At 42.7% G+C, this 24,577-nt stretch overlaps 1 protein-coding gene across 1 annotated transcript in view; it reads right to left on the reverse strand.

The window, feature by feature from the left end:
- Positions 1-12,452: 12,452 nt before the first annotated feature.
- LOC120996905 (intestinal-type alkaline phosphatase 1-like) overlaps positions 12,453-24,577 on the reverse strand; it is a 64,458-nt gene continuing 52,333 nt past the window's right edge. Inside the window, exons 9-10 of the mRNA XM_040426797.1 lie at positions 13,118-13,234; positions 12,453-12,993 (exon numbers count right to left, since the gene is read on the reverse strand). Of these exons, the coding sequence (XP_040282731.1) occupies positions 12,740-12,993; positions 13,118-13,234 (371 nt within the window). The 3' untranslated portion in view covers positions 12,453-12,739. The remainder of the gene's footprint in view (positions 12,994-13,117; positions 13,235-24,577) is intronic.

The following is a 24,577-nucleotide window of genomic DNA, read 5'->3' on the forward strand; positions in this document are numbered from 1 at the left end:
TGTTTTTACTGTTTTATGTACTGGCTCCCTACAATAAATATGTATGACTATTGACATATTCATAGAGCACTGCTGCTTTCTTTTCCCAAACGTGGAGTGCCCCTCATTTATTGCTTTAAACATTATAAGGGGCCATTTTTTATACTGCCATATTATAAGGGGGTATTTTTTGTACAGGCACACATTATATTGGGAATTATTACTATTGGGGGCACTTTGGAGGCATTAATACTTCTGGGGGCCAAATCAGGGACATTATTACAATTGGGTTTATTGTTACCACTCTGGCGCTCTGCACTCTGGCAGAGAATTTTTACCATTGGTGGGACTTTTGGGAGAACTGTTATATTGGGAGGCACCTTGGCACAGTATCAGCTTAGCACAATTATTTTTGGACACTTTATTTACAGCACTATAAGTTTCAGGGGCACTCTTTGCTGGACACAGTTATTTTTTAGGGCACTGTGTGCCAATAATTATTGAAGGCGAACTATCTGTGTAGTAATAGTATTTTCAGGGGAATTATCTGTCTCTGCAGTACAGTACTGGGAAGTACAGTGGGAACAGTACTAGAGGTGGCAGGATGGGGTGTTCAGAAGTTGGGGAGGAGGATGGAAAGTAGGAAACTAAGATGTCTGTTTGTCAAACTCTACAGAGACAAAAGGTGGCAGAAAGAAATCATCATGGCCGTCTGGTTTGACAGGAGGAGATGAGGAAAGAGAAAAATCTACATCAGAGGACACGTCACTGGATGTAAGCGGTATGTGGTGCTGTGTAACATAACATGTATGTTTTGTATCTCTGTATGTAATGTTTTCCAAGTATGTCTTTAACAGCAGGGCTAGAGGGAAAGGGTTAGGTTAAGAAATTGGCATTGGGGGAGGGGGGGCACCATTTCAGTTTTCGCCTCAGTCAGCAGAAAGTCTAGGTGCGCCCCTGTATATAAGGTTTCTATTTTATCCAATAATTTAATGTTGTGGTGCTAAATAAAGATTGATTTATTTTTATTTATTTTGGATGTGCGGTCTGTTTGTATAGTCCTTCTGGTTTGCTATTACTTCAAATCTTTCATGCTAAAGACCTTGTATAAATTTCTTCTGGTAGATTAATTTTAAATATGTAATCATTGTATTAAAAGGGTACATAAATACACATAGATTGTATGATAATTAGCTGCTCACTGCCTGATGCAGCAATGTAGCTCTAGTCTAAAGCATAATGCCAATGAAATTTGGGGGACAAATGGAGTTGTGGATTTGGTCAGGATTAATGGTGTCTTGAATGATGAGAAATACAGACAGATACTTATTAATCAGGGAGGCGTCTGATTGGCTCCAAATTTATTCTGCGGCAGGACAATGACCCATACATACAGCCAGTGTAATCAAGAACTATCTGCAGCGTAAATAGAAACAAGGAGTCCTGGAAGGGATGATACGGCCCCCTCAGAGCCCTGATCTCAACATCATCGAGTCTGTCTAGAATTACGTGAACAGACAGAAAGATATGAGAGTGCCTAAATCCTAAAACTTTTGCACAGTGCTGTATGCCATATGAACAAAAAACCTATATGAAATGAAAAATTTGTTTATTTATTTATAAGAAATATTGCATAAGACTGAATTTTAAAGTAAAGGGGGGAGATTTATCATCTCCCTACATCAGTTTTCTGGTAAAAAAAAAAAAGTAGCAAAACCCTTTTTTGTTACTTTTTAAATGCCATTGCAACAAAATTGAATCGCAACTGGCATCTGTACACCACCTTTGCCACTTTTCAAAAAGAGGTGTGGTGAGCACAAGAAGGAAGCGGGGACATCGGTTATGGCAGATTATTATTTTTCTTACCAGCATTTTTTTGTTGTAAATGAAGACAAATTAAATCTACAAAATGTACGAGCCGGCATAGATTTCACTTTAGGCAAGGACTGAGGGAGAATGTGCCTTATGTATGACAAAGCCTCCGCCTTGCCATAAATAAAGTGCATCCCCTAGCAGTGCAGGAGATATAAGACACCAAGTCATAACACACATCGGTCTTCATAAATCTTCCCCCAATTTAAAAAAAATCTAATAAATATTAAATTAAGAGGTTGTAGGGGCAATGATTGGAAGAGCAAGCTGAAATTCTAATTCCTCATTAAGGGCTCATGCACACGAACTTATTTCCTTTCCGTGTCCGTTCCGTTTTGCAGACCGTATGCAGAACCATTCATTTCAATGGGTCCGCAAAACAAACGAAAGTTATTCCGTGTGCATTCCCTTTTTCATACAGTTAGGTCCATAAATATTGGGACATCGACACAATTCTAACATTTTTGGGACTACACACCACCACAATGGATTTGAAATTAAATGAACAAGATGTGCTTTAACTGCAGACCGTCAGCTTTAATTTGAGGGTATTTACATTCAAATCAGGTGAACAGTGTAGGAATTACAACAGTTTGCATATGTGCCTCCCACTTGTTAAGGAACCAAAAGTAATGGGACAGAATAATAATCATAAATCAAGCTTTCACTTTTTACTACTTGGTGGCAAATCCTTTGCAGTCAATTACAGCCTGAAGTCTGGAACGCATAGACATAACCAGACTCTGGGTTTCATCCCTGGTGATGCTCTGCCAGGCCTCTACTGCAATTGTCTTCAGTTCCTGCTTGTTCTTGGGGCATTTTCCCTTCAGTTTTGTCTTCAGCAAGTGAAATGCATGCTCAATCGGATTCAGGTCAGGTGATTGACTTGGCCATTGCATAACATTCCACTTCCTTCCCTTAAAAAACTCTTTGGTTGCTTTTGCAGTATGCTTTGGGTCATTGTCCATCTGCACTGTGAAGCGCTGTCCAATGAGTTCTGAAGCATTTGGCTGAATATGAGCAGATAATATTGCCCGAAAAACTTCAGAATTCATCCTGCTGCTTTTGTCAGCAGTCATATCATCAATAAATACAAGAGAACCAGTTCCATTGGCAGCCATACATGCCCACGCCATGACACTACCACCACCATGCTTTACTGATGAGGTGGTATGCTTAGGATCATGAGCAGTTCCTTTCCTTCTCCATACTCTTCTCTTCCCATCACTCTGGTACAAGTTGATCTTGGTCTCATCTGTCCATAGGATGTTGTTCCAGAACTGTGAAGGCTTTTTTAGATGTCGTTTGGCAAACTCTAATCTGGCCTTCCTGTTTTTGAGGCTCACCAATGGTTTACATCTTGTGGTGAACCCTCTGTATTTACTCTGGTGAAGTCTTCTCTTGATTGTTGACTTTGACACACATACACCTGCCTCCTGGAGAGTGTTCTTGATCTGGCCAACTGTTGTGAAGGGTGTTTTCTTCACCAGGAAAATAATTCTTCGGTAATCCATCACAGTTGTTTTCCGTGGTCCTCCGGGTCTTTTGGTGTTGCTGAGCTCACCGGTGCGTTCCTTCTTTCTAAGAATGTTCCAAACAGTTGTTTTGGCTACGCCTAATGTTTTTGCTATCTCTCTGATGGGTTTGTTTTGTTTTTTCAGCCTAATGATGGCTTGCTTCACTGATAGTGACAGCTCTTTGGATCTCATCTTGAGAGTTGACAGCAACAGATTCCAAATGCAAATAGCACACTTGAAATTAACTCTGGACCTTTTATCTGCTCATTGTAATTGGGATAATGAGGGAATAACACACACCTGGCCATGGAACAGCTGAGAAGCCAATTGTCCCATTACTTTTGGTTCCTTAACAAGTGGGAGGCACATATACAGACTGTTGTAATTCCTAAACTGTTCCCCTGATTTGGATGTAAATACTCTCAAATTAAAGCTGACAGTCTGCAGTTAAAGCACATCTTGTTAGTTTCATTTTAAATCTATTGTGGTGGTGTATAGAGCCAAAAATGTTAGAATTGTGTCGCTGTCCCAATATTTATGGACCTGACTGTATGTCCATATTTCCTTTCCACAAAAATAAATAAATAGAACATGTCCTATTATTGTCCGCATTATGGACAAGGATAGTACTGTTCTATTAGGGGCCAGCTGTTCCATTCTGCAAAATATGGAATGCACACGAATGTCATCCGTATTTTTTGCAGATCCGTTTTTGCGGACTGCAAAATACATGCGGTTGTGTGCATGAGCCCTAACAATGCAATCTTTAAAGGGATTTAAATGAAATCTGTCACCACCTGTGACCCCCATCAAACTGCCAAAAGTAATGCATAGTGTGACAGACACAGATTCTAAATATGAATTAAATCTAAATTTATTTCTTTTAGGGCTCATTCAGACGGCCGTATGCTGTCCGCAAAAATACTGAATGCTATCCGTTTTTTTGCGGATCCGCAAAAAAACGGATCTGCAAAAAAACGGATAGCATTCAGTATTTTTGCGGACCCATAGACTTCAATGGGGCCATGTCCTGATTTTCACGGACAAGTATAGGACATGTTTCATTTTTTTTGCGGATCCGCAAAAAAACGGATAGCATTCAGTATTTTTGCGGACAGCATACGGCCGTCTGAATGAGCCCTTAGTCAAACTCACTTGCACAAGATACTTGAAAAAGGTTCACAGTTGTACATGTCAATCACAAGTAAACACCATCTTTGCCTTCCTTGCACTCTGCCTCCCCTCTGGCTAGGATGTTGTATATCAGAGCAGACAGTGTCAGTACTTGTACACTGCTGACTGAAAGGATTGGTTCCCTTCTTCTAAGACCACCTTGGTTTAAAGCCTACTGGATCCAGGAGAAGTATTTCTCGGTGGCAAGAAAGACACATGCACACTAAAAGCAGCCAAGAAATACTCTAATTTATTGCAAGCATATCATGTCCTTTTATAGGCAGTTTAGGGTGTACATAGCCTAAGCAGTGCGGACCACTTATAATGCAGGGAATGGATAAATATATGCATAATCAAATCTGAGAAATCAGCACACATAAGGAAAACGAAACCTAAGCAGTTCAAGTAAAAAAACGAATCTCAACTCTACAGCTAGGAATAGAAACCAACAATCAGTAGTACAAGATTAGGACAAAACAAAAGATGGCTGAAATAATTCCCTACAACCCCCTCTTAGAACCATAGAATTATATAATATGGTTCTTACCCCATTTTTTCTTCCCCTCTTTGTATCTTAGAAGGTACTTCTTATACCCTTCAGAGGAGTGGTCAGGGGATCCTGACCCAGGAGTTTCATTGTTAAGGGGTTGACTTTCATAAAGTGTCATATTCTCTACCCCCTTTGACAGTAGTTTCCGAGAACATGGGATGACACATATTACAATTATACCTATAACAATTAGTATGATCAGTATTACCACACCTAGTTGTACCAGGGCCTTTTTCCAACCAGTGATCCATCCAAAATACTGATCCCACAGGTTGGAGATACCAGAGTTTATTTTTAACTCTATTGATAGATCTTCGAGCTTCTGTATGGTGATGGTGACCTTACCATTAGGACCTGTATTGTTCGGAATCAACGTACAACATGATGTGGGGTCCGTCAGAACCCTGCAGACTCCACCCCTTTCTGCAAGAATCATGTCTAACACCATCCTGTTTTGGAAAGTCATGATGGAGTCTGCTGATAGTTGTTCAGCAATACCTTGTAGGGCATCTCGAGTATAGTTCACAAACCTTTGTTGGTTGTAATATATGTAATTGATCCAATCTACATTTTTATTCACAGTAATGATAGGAAATATGGATTCAAAACCTGCAGCCACCTGATCTCTGGCTTTGAACTCATCTGGGACTCCTCTTGGAACCCCAATTGCATCAATGTACACGTGTGGGTCAAAGCTAGCTTTTGGTAGTGACCAGCGGTGTAGAGTGTGCACATAGGTGGGCTTCTCAGATTCAGCAAAAATATGCATATTCATTATTGCTTTGGCAAGTGCACACTGACCCTGCCAATTGCCCATGAGTCTGGACCTTATCTTCCCATCCCCACATATCCAATATACATCCCCGAGGGAGTGAGTCTGATTCTGGGTCTTGACGATGGCCACTTTGCTATAAGAGTTGCAGTACCCTGAACTAAAATTGCTCAAGAATGTACCCTTGTTATCTCCCCATAGCATGTGTAGTTCCCTGGATATATTTGTATTCTTTCAACATTCTATCTGTGAGGATCGGGTATTTGGATTTCCAAGTCTCACACTTGGAGTCGTTGTAAGTTTTGTCAGTGAACAGACTCAAAAAGCATTCCTCTACAGTGGGGGTGAGAACAAGTGGAACTGTGCCTAAGTGGGGCTTAGCCGCTCCACAAATGTAGCAGTTAGACTTATTCACGGAGGTTGCACTGTATTTCATCCACTCTAACCATAGATTGGCGTCTGAAAACCAGTTTCTGCCGCTAGGGTGTCATCAAAGGTAGGGTCAGAGATTGCTATTATGTCCTTGAGGGTTTGTATATGGGGTTTCAAGGGGTTGACTGGCTCCCTGGGCCTTACTCTGTCCCATTCCCCTTTGTTGGTTGACATATCCCTAAGGTAGAACTTCCCCAAAGGTAAATCATCTCCTCCCCAAACCCATCTTCCCATCCAATAGTTGTCATTATCTATGGGCTGGGGGTTCTCAAGGTTTAAGGTGAGCTGATAGTATTTACCCTGTTGCCATAAACGTATCATTTTGTCATCATAATTATTTTGAGGAATGTTTCCACAAGCACTTGAGGCTCTATTTTTCCAAGAAAGGGTCATTCTGATAATTAGGGACTTCCCGTGTTTATCTTTTCTCTCTAAGGCACTCTGGGGTTTATATGCCCATTCCCTATCGGTGTTCCATCCCACCGATCCCCGGTGTTTGCAGCCATTGCCCCAATAGTTGTCGGATACACAGATGTATACCTGGGGATCCCGGTCCCGGCGCTGATGACACTGCCAGCTAGGTCCTGGACAGGGAATAATGTCACAGAGATCAAACATATAGGTGGCTACATGGGTGTTAGTGGAGTTATACCAAAATGTCACTTCTCCCTGATCATTACGGGTGACAGCTACTTCAGCCTTGTTAGTGGGGAGAAAAGTCAGTGGGGTCATCAGTAACACGCTTGGGAGTGTGTACCATGTTCCAGAAATCAGGGAGGGCATTTTCGAGGTCAGGGCTGTCTGCCCCCGTTAGTACCTCCCTTTCTTGTCTTCTTCTCGTGAGGTCAGGGCTGTCTGTCCCCGTTATTACCTCTGACTGCTCAGGCGGGGCACTCTTGTAGAGTTTCACTCTTGTGGCATAGATCCAGGTTGGGCTTTCTTCAGTAAGGATTACAATTCTGATGGCGGCTATCACGGTGGTGGGAGGTCCGAAGGTGAAATGTCCCGGAGCCTTCCCTTTTCGGAGGGTCTTGACCAATACTTTGTCCCCTGGCTTAAAAGGATGTGTAGCATCCTGTGGGAGAGAAGGAGACTTACAAGCAACTGTTTCCTCTATTATTTTCAATCTGGTGATCAGCTGCCTCACATATTCCTCCCTTATGAGGTCCATATCCCCTGCATGCGTCACCAAGGGTCCTTTTGCCCATGGTGTGGGAAAAGGTCTTCCAATGAGAATCTGGAAAGGTGACATCCCTAGTTTCTTATTGGGTGTCATTCTGATCTCTGCCAGGACAATTGGTAGTACCTGTTTCAATTTCTCAAAGGCACCTGAAGTAGCCTTCCTTAATTTGTCCTTTATTGTTCTGTTCATTCTTTCCACTCTATCTTGAGCATGTTTACTAGTTCCCTGTTTACCTTAGATGTAAAAGCTGGCCCCTGGTCAGACTCTATTCTTAGTGGACATCCTCACCTTGGTATGATCTCATGTGTAAGTATTTTTGCAACTGTCTTTGCATCTTCTGCTCTGGTGGGGTAAACTTCTGGCCATCTGCTAAACATGTCCACTATGACTAGTGCATACTCCTGTTTTCCTTTTGTCCTGGGGATATGTGTAAAGTCTATTTGTAAGTATGTAAAAGGCGAGGTGGGGTAATCCAGATGTTGGTGCGGTACCTTTATGTTGTTATTGGGGTTGTTCCTTAGGCATGTAACGCACCTTCTGATGTAGTCCTTGCCCATTTCTTCTATGTTCATGATATAAAAGTTTTGCTTTAGTAGAGTGCATGTGGTTTGTATGCTGTTGTGTCCTACCCCATGAAAATGAGCAATGAACAAAGGTGCACTGCACCTAGGGATGCATGGTCTCCCCTATTTGCAGATTAATCCATTTCTTGGATTTTTCTGCAATACTGGAAAAAAACAGTCTTCCATTTCCGACTGTGTAGCAGAGATTTGGAGATCCACTATCATCTGTCCCTCTTCCAGTGAGGGTGGGGTGAGGAGGGATAGTTGTAATGTGGCGGGTGTCTGTAATGCTGCCTGCTTGGCCTCCATATCTGCAAATGCATTCCCTTTTGAAATGTAATCCTTACCTCCTGTGTGGGCTCTGCAGTGTATAATAGCTAGATCAGAGGGGAGTAGAACAGTTCGCAGAAGTTCAGTGACTAATTGGGAGTGTAAAATGCGCTTGCCATCTGCCGCCACTAAACCTCTTTGCCATAAAACCCCATGGTCCCACACTACTCCATGTGCGTACCTGCTGTCAGTGTAAATGGTGACTGGTTTGTCAGTATGTAACTGGCAGGCGCGAGTGAGTGCAATCAGCTCCGCAGCTTGTGCTGACTGATAGGGGATGGGTTGTGCTTCGAGGACTACGTCGGGTAACATGACTATTGCATAACCTGCATGGAATGTATTGTCATTGGGTCTGCTACAGGACCCGTCTACAAACACTTCTGGAGCACCGGGTATTGGCGTGGATGAGAGGTCTGATCTAGGTGAAGTCTCATAGTGGATGGAGTGAATGCAATCATGTGGTTCTGGAAGTTGATCTTCATCATTCTTGAGACCTAATAAAGCGTTGAGTATGGGTGCGGGTCCTGCAGTGTGTGTAGCGTATTGTACTTCAAGTGAGGGATTGCTCAAGAGTAAAATCTCATACCCTGAGAGCCTTTGGGCTGACGTGTTGTGTGTAGATGCCTCTTAGGAGCCCTATTACATCATGGGTTGTGTGTAGGATGGTTTGGTGTCCAAGTGTAAGAGTGGACATCATTTTCACGACCATAGCACATGCTGCAAGAGACCTGAGACATGCCGGCATCCCCTGAACAGTGACTGGCATTACCTTCGAGAAAAACCGCACAGGGGCGTAGCTTACCTCCGTGGAACTGGGTCAGCACCCCCGCCATGGTTTTACAGTTGTCCCGAGCGAAGACATGGAATGATAACTTATAGTCAGGGAGGCCCAAATCGGGACTTGACATGAGAGCACATTTCAATGAATTAAAGGCACTTAACATTTCACTTGACCATCTAATAAGATCTTGCATTTCTGACTTTCTGGCTTGTCTCAGTACATTGTCATAGTAGGAGCAATCAGGGATCCATTGTCTGCAGTAGTTTATCATACCAAGGAAGGACAGCAGTTCCTTCTTTGTTTGCGGGGTGACCAGGCCCGCAACAGACTGGGCTCTTTATGGGCTGATTCTCCTTTCCCCTGTGTGAGAACAAAGCCCAGATACTCAACTGTCTCTTGACACCACTGTATCTTCTTTAGTGACACTTTATGACCACAATCTGACAACCATTTTAACAAAGATATACCATCATGTTCATTGGCCTCCGCTGACAAACTACACAGTAAGAGATCATCCATGTATTGCAAGAGGACTGAACCCTGGGGGGGGGGGGGGTGCCATGGTTTCAAAGTGTCTTGGAGGACAATGCTGTACGCAACTGGTGAATCAGCATATCCCTGGGGAATCCTGCACCAGGTTAGCTGACGCCCGTCAAAAGGAAAAAAGCAAAAAGGAGTCTGGTCTGCTTGTCAAGAGAAGAAAGCATTTTTCAAGTCTATCATACTGAAACGCACAGCATCTGAACTATGTGTGGGGGTCTGTATCTTCCTGATCTCAAAGCTGCCTCCTTCTCATATAAGTGTTTCTCAAAGTCTTGTATTTTGTCTGAGGTCCATGAGGAAACACTCTGCTTTACAGTCAACATGAGACTGGGAAGGAAATTGTTCACAAAAGTGGAGATAACCAGACTGTCGCTATTTGCAGTCTGCAGCCCCGCCTCATGGATCCAGCACTCGAGGAACCGTTTCCAAAAGTCGGTTACGGTTTCACCCATCTTTTGTTTGCAGGCTACGGCCATGGGGAGGGATGACCTTGGTTTAAAGACATCCAAGAGGTGATTTTCTATCTCTCCTCACATGGCGGTTCTGCCAGAGCTGTATTTAGGTGGTAATCATTGTCATTTACCCCCTGTTGTATGTCGCTAATAGTGGGGACCTTTGTCCAGTCCCACCCGGAGTGTGTTCTTACCAGCCCATCAATGACTAACCTCATGTCCTCCTGAGTGTAGTTTCTCCCATTACACGCCTTCTTCAGATATCGTAGCGTGCCTTGTGGGGCCTGAGTTGGCCTAGGACAATGTTTAAAGAGGACCTTTCACTAGAATAAAAAAATCTAAACTAAGTATACAGACATGGAGAGCGGCGCCCAGGGATCTCCCTGCACTTATTATTATCCCTGGGCGCCGCTCCGTTCGCCCAGTATAGGCTCCGGTATCTTCATATGTTAGGCTCCACCCAGTGGAACCTGCCGGGGTCTCCTTCTCCCAGGCTGTAGCGCTGGCCAATCGCAGCACTCAGCTCATAGCCTGAGAGTTATTTTTTTCTCTCAGGCTATGAGCTGAGCGCTGCGATTGGCCAGCGCTACAGTATGGGAGAAGGAGACGCCGGCAGGTTCCACTGGGTGGAGCCTAACATATGAAGATACCAGAGCCTATACCGGGCGAACGGAGCGGCGCCCAGGGATAATAGTAAGTGCAGGGGGATCCCTGGGCGCCGCTCTCCATGTCTATATAGTTAGTTTAGATTTTTTATTCTAGTGAAAGGTCCTCTTTAATAATCCTATTGATGTCCTCAATTTCTATGGGTTTTTTCATTAACTGGTCCCCTATAGTCATGAAGGGATATTGTCCCTGGGTAGTAGCTACCTTGGACTTAGGGGGTGGCGGTTGCCTGCCGTCTTTCTTCTGCTGCCTCGTTTGTATTTGTGGACTGGTAATCTCATCTGCCTCCTCTTCCTCCCCTGCTCCCCTCCCCTCGGCTTCTGAGTAGCCGCTCTGATCCGCCTCCATGGGTGGGGACACAGACCGAGCCAGATGATGGGGTGGGGCCCTGCCCCCTCCCCTGGCCACCACGAGTTGGGGTCTGATACTAATCACATGATGGGCGGCTGCTAGTTCGGCATCCTCCTGAGGGAGACTAGGATATATTTTATTAATTGCAGGAGCTGACGGTGGGATATATGGTGGCAGGGGAGGGGTAGGAACTGCAGGTGGTGGGGGTACTTTGTTGAAAACAAAACCCTTCTTTCCTTCCCGCAGATCTCTTTCTAATTCATGTTTCTTTGCCTCAGTCGATAGGGCTTTGGGCCGCTTTAATTTCTGTCATACCAGTGGGGGGGCTATCTCTAGCCACTGTTCTCCACCCTTTTGCATGTAGGGAATATCCTACTGGGGGTCAGGTTCGAAGTGTGGCCAGGCATCTTTGTCGCCTAGGCATAACCCTTTGACCATGTCCATATGGAATGGGTTATTGTCTCCATCCCTAGGGAAGGGACTACAACTTTCCATAAACTCAGTCCATCCTGCTAAATTATCCACCCAGGGGTTTACCAGGTAGTAGTTAGTGGGACTAACTCGGGCTACATATTCTTTACACGTCTCCCCTATGTTGGGAGGGGGAAACTCACACTTAGATTTTCCTCCACCCATAGTAAGAAAATTGAGTGCTAATATTACAGTGAGATATGTTTTTACACTTACCACCAGAACAATGGCTCTCACGCAAACAGATGAATCTTAACACTCTATGTATCTTATACTCTAAATATAGGTATGCGTCAAACCAAGGTAAGTCAGGTCTCCCCAAGACTGTTCTCTTACGTGTACCCCTGGTACTAAAAAAATCTCTGTCGACAGTTAGATAAAGGAAATAGATCTCCCTGAGATCCTATGGTGTGTCCCTGACACAAAACAACTTACGGATCGAGACGTGGCCAGAGCTCTCGGTTCACAAGAAAGACAAATTGGTGTATATTCTTACCGGACACGAGGATGACCCTCTTGATCCCGGACGGAGCCCCCAGACTTAAAGGATTGCTTCTCTTCTTCTAAGACCACCTTGGTTTGAAGCCTACTGGATCCAGGAGAAGTATTTCTCGGTGGCAAGAAAGACACATGCACACTAAAAGCAGCCAAGAAATACTCTAATTTATTGCAAGCATATCATGTCCTTTTATAGGCAGTTTAGGGTGTACATAGCCTAAGCAGTGTGGACCACTCATAATGCAGGGAATGGTTAAATATATGCATACGTCAATTCTGAGAAATCAGCACACACAAGGAAAACGAAACCTAAGCATAGCAGGAATGCTGAGCTTGTACACATCATCAGGGTGACTCGTGGGGAGGGATATTTGTAGGATAACAGCAGGGATTTTTAGGTGAGTTTCAGAAAAGAAATTATATCTCCCAGATCTCCCAGCTATACGCTAGTGGTATTAGCTTGGAGTACCAAAACGCGGTAACAATTTTTCTTTAACATTGTTTCAAGTGCACTGTGAAATTCCAATAGCCTTTAAAAATTATTGTATAGAGAATATTTAAGAGATTTGTGCAATGATGTATAATGATGGGCCTTTAAGTCTGTCTTCACCACATTAGGGCAGTCCATACAGAGGTCAATAGCAACATGATGGATGACGAGATGAGTAAACCTGAATTTGGTGGGCAGTCTTTATAAGGTTCTAAGCAGGCTGCATAAGCCATAACATGGGCAATGTAGTTCTGCTCATGAATCCCGTGGAAGAGATGAGCAAGGGGTCCTTTAGCCAAGATGGCCACATCCTCTCCTCCATGTGTCTCTGAGGAAAGTTGAACTGCAGACTGCTGTCTGTATTCTCCTTCTGTGAGAATCAATACAGAAAAAAATGTTGAGACTATGAAACTATTATCTATAACTAATTAAAACACTGTAAAACCAAAACAGCAAATGTTTTATAAATATATGTTTCTGAATTTTGTCCATACCAATGTTAACAGTCGTAATATTCTCTCTAGAGCCATTAACATATTTGTAACCAGGACCATTGCCATAGAGAAGGCTGGTATAGGGCAAGCGATCTGAAGCCATGCCTGGTGCTTTTCCTAGAAAATTAAAATGAGGTTTGGAATAAGGTTTGGAAGAAATAGCACATTAAAAGGGAATCATGCATCAATCATTTATTGTTTCCACTTATTAGAGAGTTATTGTTACAGTAAGTGAAACTATACTATGTGTTATACACCGTCGAGTCACATTATTATGACCACCAACTAGATGGACTGGGAGTGACTCAGTAAGGTCCTGGTAGGTTGTCACAGCTGTCTGGAGCCATGCTGACTGCAGTGCATCCCACAGCTACTGGAGGATGCGTGGGGGAGGATCCATAGAGCGAACAAGTCTGGGGAATTAGAGGGCCAGATTAGTATTTGGAAGTCCTAGCCATGCTCTTTCAACCAATGTTGGACATTTCTTGCCATGTGATATGTGGCATTATCTTGCTGGAGGGTACCATCGGACCCAGGGAAGACAATCAGCATGTGTGGGTGTATGTGATCTGCAAGGATGGATTCATACACAAATCGATTGAGAGTGCCTCAGTGGCACATGGTGCTTCCCAGTTTCCACGTTCCTTATTTGCAATGGTTCCATTTTTCCTCTCACGATACATTTTCACCACAGTGGCATGTGAACAGTTCACTAATTGTGCAGTTTCAGAAATACTGCCACCCTTGGCCCAAAAGCCATTGATCATACCTGTTTGCAACTCTGATAAATCACCCCTCACAACATGATATTTCCTTCGTGAGCTATGCACTGCCAACATCAAAAGTAGTTAGTGGTCATAATAATGTGACTCATCTTTGAAAAAATGTGAGCATCAGAAAATATACTGTTGTCCCAAAAGTTGCAATGGCCCCAGGTTAAAATATTTTTAACTTGCAAACCACATTCAACTTAGACCTCTTGCACACAAACTTTATTTTTTTCCATTTATGTTCTGTTTTTTGCGTTCCGTATACGGAACCATTCATTTCAATGGGTCCTCAAAAAAACGGAATGCACTCTGTATGCATTCTGTTTCTGTATTTCCATTTTTCCGTTCCGTTCAAAGATAGAACATGTCCTGTTATTAAATACAATCAGCGGCTCACCTATTTGGATAATGTGCTCTATCCAAAGGTCTACCCTCCACCTTATTCAAACAAAGAATGTATTAAAAAAAACAGATGGATGGCACTCTAAACATTTGGGAAGAATGAATATAATGTTAATTTATTGATAATTAAAACAAACTATAATTAAAAAGATTCTAGAACAGGAGAAAGAAAAAAGAAAAAGGAAAAAAGGGGGTATCCTCTAAAATGGTATGAGTATATACAGTCAGGTCCATAAATATTGGGACATCGACACAATTCTAACATTTTTGGGACTACACACCACCACAATGGATTTGAAATTAAATGAACAAGATGTGCTTTAACTACAGACCGTCCGCTTTAATTTGAGGGTATTTACATTCAAATCAGGTGAACAGTGTAGGAATTACAACAGTTTGCATATGTGCCTCCCACTTGTTAAGGAACCAAAAGTAATGGGACAGAATAATAATCATAAATCAAGCTTTCACTTTTTACTACTTGGTGGCAAATCCTTTGCAGTCAATTACAGCCTGAAGTCTGGAACGCATAGACATAACCAGACGCTGGGTTTCATCCCTGGTGATGCTCTGCCAGGCCTCTACTGCAATTGTCTTCAGTTCCTGCTTGTTCTTGGGGCATTCTCCCTTCAGTTTTGTCTTCAGCAAGTGAAATGCATGCTCAATCGGATTCAGGTCAGGTGATTGACTTGGCCATTGCATAACATTCCACTTCCTTCCCTTAAAAAACTCTTTGGTTGCTTTTGCAGTATGCTTTGGGTCATTGTCCATCTGCACTGTGAAGCGCTGTCCAATGAGTTCTGAAGCATTTGACTGAATATGAGCAGATAATATTGCCCAAAAAACTTCAGAATTCATCCTGCTGCTTTTGTCAGCAGTCATATCATCAATAAATACAAGAGAACCAGTTCCATTGGCAGCCATACATGCCCACGCCATGACACTACCACCACCATGCTTTACTGATGAGGTGGTATGCTTAGGATCATGAGCAGTTCCTTTCCTTCTCCATACTCTTCTCTTCCCATCACTCTGGTACAAGTTGATCTTGGTCTAATCTGTCCATAGGATGTTGTTCCAGAACTGTGAAGGCTTTTTTAGATGTCGTTTGGCAAACTCTAATCTGGCCTTCCTGTTTTTGAGGCTCACCAATGGTTTACATCTTGTGGTGAACCCTCTGTATTTACTCTGGTGAAGTCTTCTCTTGATTGTTGACTTTGACACACATACACCTGCCTCCTGGAGAGTGTTCTTGATCTGGCCAACTGTTGTGAAGGGTGTTTTCTTCACCAGGAAAAGAATTCTTTGGTCATCCATCACAGTTGTTTTCCGTGGTCCTCCGGGTCTTTTGGTGTTGCTGAGCTCACCGGTGCGTTCCTTCTTTCTAAGAATGTTCCAAACAGTTGTTTTGGCTACGCCTAATGTTTTTGCTATCTCTCTGATGGGTTTGTTTTGTTTTTTCAGCCTAATGATGGCTTGCTTCACTGATAGTGACAGCTCTTTGGATCTCATATTGAGAGTTGACAGCAACAGATTCCAAATGCAAATAGCACACTTGAAATGAACTCTGGACCTTTTATCTGCTCATTGTAATTGGGATAATGAGGGAATAACACACACCTGGCCATGGAACAGCTGAGAAGCCAATTGTCCCATTACTTTTGGTTCCTTAACAAGTGGGAGGCACATATACAGACTGTTGTAATTCCTAAACTGTTCACCTGATTTGGATGTAAATACTCTCAAATTAAAGCTGACAGTCTGCAGTTAAAGCACATCTTGTTCGTTTCATTTTAAATCTATTGTGGTGGTGTATAGAGCCAAAAATGTTAGAATTGTGTCGCTGTCCCAATATTTATGGACCTGACTGTATATCATTAATTAGAAATATATCAATTGGGTATATGACTTAATAATTCATATATGAAAAGGGGAGGGGGAGGAGTTTACCCTCAGTCCATATAAAAATAAATGAATAAATAAATATGCAGATACAATCGCATCAATTAGACAGACAGTAGCTATAAAATCTAAAAGATATAAAAACAGCTGAAAAGGACCGCAATAAGTCAATGTTGCAATAAGTCAATATTAGCAATTAGTAGCAATAAATGGGTGACGTCAGGAATGGCTGGAATCCCAAGCAGCTCTTCAAAAAATAAGTTTTTAGTAGCAGCAAAAATGACAATAGCAGCAATATTTAGTCTGTATAAGAAGAGACTGGTACCTACAAGTACCCAAAATCCAGGTCTTGAAGGGAAAAAATGTTTCCACAACAGGGTGTTTTGTATACAAAAGAAGGTAGTTCTATATATAAAAAGAAGGTAGTTATATATATAAAAGTATTATTTCCTCTTGGAATAATGCGCAGTAGTATAGAACCTTTAATAATATTGAGGGTACATTACCGCTCCTGGATGAGTTATATATCAGGTATCTGCGATGTAAATCTGCGCATTGGTAATGTCTATTTACCTCAACCTCCCGGCCTGGCGTCCCACGTGCTTGGTATAATAATGTTTGTAAACCAAAGTACTTAATAGAGACAATATTGTTTCTTTCTTATCAAGATAATGTTAATGTTCAGAGTACATTACCGCTCCTGCGTCCCACGTGGTTAGTGTAGTAACCTTGCTAGCGCTGTGCGCTCTCCCGGGCGTACCGGCTCGGTGTTCCACATGGCGTCCCACGTGGTCGGGAGCGGGCTTTTCAATTTAGATGTGGGCAAAGGTGAGGGATACTTGCTCCACTAGTATGCTGCCCGGATTTAGAGTTATTCGGTACCTTACATAATACTGCTTTTTGTTAGTCTATTGTGGCTATATGGCTATATTTCCCAATAATATAGTTATTGGGAAATTGGGAAATATAGCCACACAGCCACAATAGGCTAACAAAAAGCAGTATTATCTAAGGTACCGAATAACTCTAAATCCGGGCAGCATACGAGTGGAGTAAGTATCCCTCTATATCAGCAGGATCACCTTTGCCCACATCTAAATTGAAAAGCCCGCTCCTGACCATATGGGACGCCATGTGGAACGCCGAGCCGGGACGCCCGGGAGAGCGCACAGCGCTAGCAAGTGCAGTGGCAAGGTACGGGTTGTTTAATGTTCTGTATTTGTCGTGATGACAATTGTAGCGTGCGCATGGTACTACCCCAGGGCCCTTCTAAGGTGTTAGAACACACGTCCCAGCTTAGGAATGCCAAAGTGGTGTGATTGCCTATAATATCTCTGTATGGTGATGATAATTGTGTCAACGGTGTCTCCTACCTGGGTACGGCCGGACTCCTCGCTCACTTGCAATAAATTGAGTGTAGTGATAGTAGGAGTAATAGAGGAATTTTGCAGCAGAAATGATGTCCAGACCTTTAGATGAAGTTCAAACTTTTCTTTACTGAAGATAACTTGTATCCAAACAGTTTGCAGCTTTGGTCCTTGGTCCCAGCAGGTTTTGACAATCATTGGCAGGAATAGAGGCTTCTGTTTTGAACTGTACCTTCTGCTTTGTAGGGACTGACTAGCTGAGGAGGAATATGGCTTCTCCTAGGTCTCTGGACTTGACTCACATTATATATTCACAGGGGATGCTTTCTTCCTGGAATTCTGGAGGTTGTTTGCAACTTTTTGCTTTTTGTCATCCAGCTGAGCTGCAGAGCTCAGACTGGGAATTTGATCAAGTCTCAGCACGAGACTTGGTCCTTGCTGTCTTCCTTATGCAGGGGAAACTAAAAACTGGTTCTAACAGTTTTTTATCTCCCTTGATGTAGGAAGATGGAAACCTCCACTTCTCTTCAGCAGGGGGGCAGAATAAAATAGGATTGTTCCACTCTGAACGGCCATAACATTAAGACTATATCTACCAATGATGCTGCCACCTGCTGGTGAACATGGAAAATTACAAGGACATTTACATTTAACAGTTTTAAATGCACAGTTGTAAAGACATGAGCAAAGAGTAGGAGAGTGTAGTAACACAACTCTGGGGTGTTACATTCCCCCTTACTTTGAGGTAAGCCTTTTAGGTAAGCCTCGGCTTATGCTTAGGAGGAGAGAACAAGCTCTGGGGTAGCCAGTTTAATACAAAGTGCTGCATGAAGTACACATAAGACATACAAAGACAAATATATAACGGCTACCCTGAGGTTCCTGCCCACATGAGTAGGGTGTCCTAAGTAACAGTTTCCCTCTCAGTATAACCAGTGAACCAGAGGTCTGCACTAAGCACTCACTACTGACTGACTATGAAGTATTTTCCACCAATACCAAAGAAAGCATGGGGGTGACTTTACTCTGTAGTCCCACCATGGTGTAATGAAATACTGGCAAATGGAAGGGTGGCTTTATCCTGTATTCCCTTCCCTGCACCAAAGTCAAAATATAAGGCTTATAGCACGATCACTATGGGTAGCTAAAAGTGGCTCTAAGGTTTGAGGCGGCATACCTTAGGCAAAGGCACAGAAGGGGAGGTATCAGCTTCTCCATGCAATTCTGGCAGTCACAGGAGGAGGGTATAGTAATCCCATGGAACTCCAGGAATACACACCAGGATAGGGGGTATAATAGTCCCATTACCAATCCTGGCACATATAACAAACAGGAAGGAGGGGTATATGACTCCCCTAGCCATTCCCGAAGCAGCGGGGTGACCCTTGCTGGACCTGCCTGGGACTTACCACTTGTCTTACTCGTGTACTATTGGTAGGCCATTGGTATTAACGTCCGCAGAGGCAGTCCATGTAATGAGAACAGAGCTGTAAGGCAAGGCACACAAAAGTAAAGTGCTACTGCTCTGGCTAAAGGCAAAAGTTAGTGCAGTTTCACAAAAAGTGCATAAATTCACATTGCGGCATCTGTAAAAGAGTCCATACAATGGGCATAAGTACTGGAATGTTGCTCAACCTGTAAACAATTAGGCAAAATTAGTGCAAGATTAGCACAGTATAAATCACAAAGAGCTCAAGTACACGTTTGAGTCTTTTCTTTGGGTGCAAGCTTGTAACGTTGCATAACTTGTAACAAGTAGAAAAAAAAAACACAAAAATCAAAAATAATTTGTAATCCAACATGAGGTATGATAGATGGAGTCCATGAAGTCCAGGCACAAAAAGGGTAGATGAAGAAGCCAATAATGTAAACAATAAACAGGTGGCAATGTTCCTTACTAGTAAAAATGTGTCATTGGCTTGACTCCTATTGTCTCTGTAGCTAAAGGTTCATCTCAAAGAATTCCCGATAACGGGCAGGTGGTTTACCTTTATTGGTCCGTTGGGATCGCCGCAAGGACAGTTCAGAATCTCTGGGAGTGGAGGTAGAGTCCAGGACTGGTACGGGAGGATCAGCTGTCTGACTTGGTTCTGTAGACAGAAATCTCGGACACTGGCATCAGGACTCGAATTTGAGGTTGGAGTAACCACTGAAGGGGGTCAAGCATGGAAGGCAACCCTATTGGAGTCTCGCTTTCTGAAGACAATGGCAGCTCAGGTGATGTATCCTCTGTTCTTGGCTTCTCTTGAACAGGTTCCTGTAGGCATTTCTTGAGCCTGTTGCGATGGACTCGCTGAGTACCTTTATCCTCCCTCTGGATTTCGTAGACCTCTGATGAGGGAATGGCCACTATTGTATATGGCTCACGCTACCAGCAACTATCCAGCTTGCTTACTGGGTGATTGTTTGTTAGCCAGACCTGGTCTCCAGTCTGTAAGGGCTCAGCATGTGCATGCGTATCAAAGTCCTGTTTTTGTTTTTGTTGGGCCTTCTCTATTTTAGAGTCCACTATTTCTTTGGCGTCCTCCAGGCGCTTCTGATGCTCTTTGACCCACTCAGATTGGGGAAGGAGTGGTTCAGAGTCCGGCACAGGGACGTCGAGGGCAAGATCTGCAGGTAGACGGCCATGTCTTCCGAACATGAGGTAGTATGGAGTGTACCCAGTGGAGCAATGAGTTGTATTGTTGTACAGGTACACTAGTTCAGGGAGGATTAATGGCCATTCGGCCCGCTTGTGAGGCGGCACAGCCTTGAGCATGTTGATCAGTGTCTGGTTCATTTTTTCGCACAGTCCGTTCCCCTGAGGGTGATATGCGGTGGTCCTCAGTTTTTTGCAGTTGTACAAGGCACAAAGTTCATAGAATAACTGAGACTCGAATGCAGATCCCTGATCGGTGAGTATCTTGTCAGGACACCCATACGGCAGAGACGAACAAGCTCTGAGTCAGCTTTCCGCGGTCGGATTCTCTCCGGTATGCGTCCGCTGTGAAAATAATCCAACAGTTCTCCAATGGCTCTGCTCTCTGATTGTAGTTTAATCCAGAGCTCTTTCTCAACTGGGAGGTGATGAGTCACAGATCTCTGGAAAACAAGCAACTTTAGAGGTCGGATGCCTAGTGTGTAGGGCCTCCTGCCAGGCAAATATGGAGTAGAATATTGGCATTTCCACATCTTCCCACTGATCATCGGTAGAAATTGGTTCTTTCTGGGCAGGTAGCCTAGACAAAGCGTTGGCATGGTCATTAGATTTTCCAGTCCGGTACTTAATGGTGAAGTTGAAGTTCGCCAGTCTAGAGGTCCATCTTTGTTCTAGAGCTCCTAGACGCGCAGTGTTCAAGTGAGCTAGTGGATTATTGTCGGTGTAGACCGTGGAAGGTGTAGCAGCTAGGTAGTCCTTGAATTTCTCAGTTACAGACCAGACCAAGGCTAGAAACTCCTGTTTGAACGAGCTGTAGTTAGTCATTCCGCTCTGGCTCTCGTAAAGATCTGCTGGCATAGGCGATGACTCTTTCAGTTCCAGCTTGTGTCTGAGATAGTACAGCTCCCAAACCTTTCTTTCTTGCGTCAGTATAAAGGCAAAATGGTAGGCTGTAGTCAGGGTAACCCAGGACTGGTGGTTCTGTACGTTTTTCTTTCAACAGTCGGAAAGCAGCTTCTCTCTTTTCATTCCACTCCACCGGTATTTTGGCATTTTTACAGCCTTTAGGGTGACCTTTCACAAGCTCCTGGATAGGTTCCGCAATCCATTGATTGCCTATAATGTCTCTGTATTGTGGTGATGATTGTGTCAGCGGTGTCTCCTACCTGGGTACGGCCGGACTCCTGGCTCACTTGCAATAAATTGAGTGTAGTGATAGTAGGAGTAATAGAGGAATTTTGCAGCAGAAATGATGTCCAGATCTGTAGATGCAGTTCAAACTTTTTTTTACTGAAGATAACTTGTATCCAAACTGTATGCAGCTTTGGTCCTTGGTCCCAGCAGGTTTTGGCAATCATTGGCAGGAATAGATGCTTCTGCTTTGAACTGTACCCTCTGCTTTGTGGGGACTGACTAGCTGAGGAGGAATATGGCTTCTCCTAGGTCTCAGACATGACTCAGGGGATGCTTTCTTCCTGGATTTCTGGAGGTTGTTTGCAACTTTTTGCTTTTTGTCATCCAGCTGAGCTGCAGAGCTCAGACTAGGAATTTGATCAAGCCTCAGCACGAGACTTGGTCCTTGCTGTCTTCCCTATGCAGGGGAAACTAAAAACTGGTTCTAACAGTTTTTTTCCTCCCTTGCTGCAGGAAGATGGAAACCTCCACTTCTCTTCAGCAGGGGGGCAGAATAGAACAGGATTGTTCCACTCTGAACGGCCATAACATTAAGACTATCTCTACCAATGATACTGCCACCTGCTGGTGAACATGGAAAATTACAAGGAGATTTACATTTAACCCCTTAGGGACGTACCGGTACGCCCTGTTTCCCGAGTCCTTAAGGACTCAGGGCGTACCGGTACGTTCTAACTTTAAACAAACATTGCGGCGCAGTGGGGGTTAATAGAAACAGGATGCCTGCTGAAATCATTCATTGGGCATCCTGTCACAACGCCCCCCCCCCCATATCGGTGATCGCCGCAAACCGCAGGTCAATTCAGACCTGCGGTTTGCGGGTTTTACCTGCAGTTGCGGCGGCTGTGCGGCGATGCCATCGAGTCCCCATGCGGCTGTAGGGGGGACCCGATGGCATGGAAGGCAGCGCGATGTCTAAGGAAGGCATCGCGCTGCCTTCTGGTGAAGAGCCTGTAAGATCCAGCCCCCTGGATCTCACAGGCCTGAAGCTGTATGAGTAATACACACTGTATTACTCATACAGCCAATGCATTCCAATACAGAAGTATTGTACAGAAGTATTGGAATGCATTGTAAAGGATTAGACCCCCAAAAGTTCAAGTCCCAAAGTGGGACAAAAAATAAAGTGAAAAAAAAAGTTGAAAAAATAAAGTTTTCCCCCCAAAAAATAAAATTTCAAGTAAAAATAAACAAAAACGTCATTTTCCCCAAATAAAGTTAAAAAAAAATTGGTAAAAATTAGGGGGAAAAAAAAAGTATACATATTAGGTATCGCCACGTCCGTATAGACCGGCTCTATAAAAAATATCACATGACCTAACCACTCAGATGAACACCGTAAAAAATAAAAAATAAAAACTGTGCTAAATAAACAATTTTTTTTGTCACCTTACATCACAAAAAGTACAACAGCAAGCGATCAAAAAGGCGTTTGCCCACCAAAATAGTACCAATCTAACCGTCACCTCATCCCGCAAAAAATGAGCCCCTACCTGAGACAATCACCCAAAAAATAAAAAATAAATATGGCTCAGAATATGGAGACACAAACATTATTTCTTTTGTTTTAAAAAAGCTGTTATTGTGTAAAACTTACCTAAAAAAAAAAGTATACATATTTGGTATCGCCGCATTCGTATCGACCGGCTCTATAACAATATCACATGACCTAACCCCTCAGATGAACACCGTAAAAAATAAATAATAAAAACTGTGCTAAATAAAACCATTTTTTGTCACCTTACATCACAAAAAGTGTAATAGCAAGCGATCAAAAAGTCACACGCACCCCAAAATAGTGCCAATAAAACAGTCATCTCATCCCGCAAAAATCATACCCTACCCAAGTTAATCGCCCAAAAACTGAAAAAATTATGGCTCTCAGACTATGGAAACACTAAAACATTATTTTTTTTGCTTCAAAAATGAAATCATTATGTAAAACTTACATAAATAAAAAAAAAAAAAAGTATACATATTAGGTATCGCCACATCCGTGACAACCTGGTCTATAAAAATATCACATGATCTAACCTGTCAGATGAATGTTGTAAATAACAAAATAAAAACGGTGCCAAAACAGCTATTTCTTGTTATCTTGCCTCACAAAAAGTGTAATATAGAGCAACCAAAAATCATATGTACCCTAAACTAGTACCAACAATACTGCCACCCTATCCCGTAGTTTCTAAAATGGGGCCACTTTTTTGGAGTTTCTACACTAGGGGTGCATCAGGGGGGCTTCAAATGGGACATGGTGTAAAAAAAAACTAGTCCAGCAAAATCTGCCTTCCAAAAACCGTATGGCATTCCTTTCCTTCTGCGCCCTGCCGTGTGCCTGTACAGCTGTTTACGACCACATATGGGGTGTTTCTGTAAACTACAGAATCAGGGCCATAAATATTGAGTTTGGTTTGGCTGTTAACCCTTGCTTTGTAACTGGAAAAAAATTATTAAAATGGAAAATCTGCCAAAAAAGTGAAATTTTTAAATTGTATCTCTATTTTCCATTAATTCTTGTGGAAAACCTAAAGGGTTAACAAAGTTTTTAAAATCAGTTTTTAATACCTTGAGGGGTGTAGTTTATAGAATGGGGTCATTTTTGGGTGGTTTCTATTATGTAAGCCTCGCAAAGTGACTTCAGACCTGAACTGGTCCCTAAAAATTGGGTTTTGCTTCTAAACTTCTAAGCCTTGTAACATCCCCAAAAAATAAAATATCATTCCCAAAATGATCCAAACATGAAGTAGACATATGGGGAATGTAAAGTAATTATTTTTGGAGGTATTACTATGTATTATAGAAGTAGAGAAATTGAAACTTGGAAATTTGCGATTTTTTATAAATTTTTGGTAAATTTGGTATTTTTTTATAAATAAAAATTAATTTTTTTTTACTTCATTTTACCAGTGTCATGAAGTACAATATGTGACGAAAAAACATTCTCAGAATGGCCTGGATAAGTCAAAGCGTTTTAAAGTTATCAGCACTTAAAGTCAGATTAGCAAAAAATGGCCAAGTCCTTAAGGTGTAATAGGGCTGAGTCCTTAAGGGGTTAACATAGTTTTAAATGCACAGTTGTGAAGACATGAGCAAAATCATATCAGATGACAATATAAAAGCTCTTAGAAGACAGTGCAGAGTAGAAGAGTGTAGTAACACAACTCTGGGGTGTTACACAAGGTTA

Source organism: Bufo bufo, chromosome 4, assembly GCF_905171765.1.
Source record: "Bufo bufo chromosome 4, aBufBuf1.1, whole genome shotgun sequence".
In the NCBI taxonomy this organism is placed as follows: Eukaryota; Metazoa; Chordata; class Amphibia; order Anura; family Bufonidae; genus Bufo; species Bufo bufo.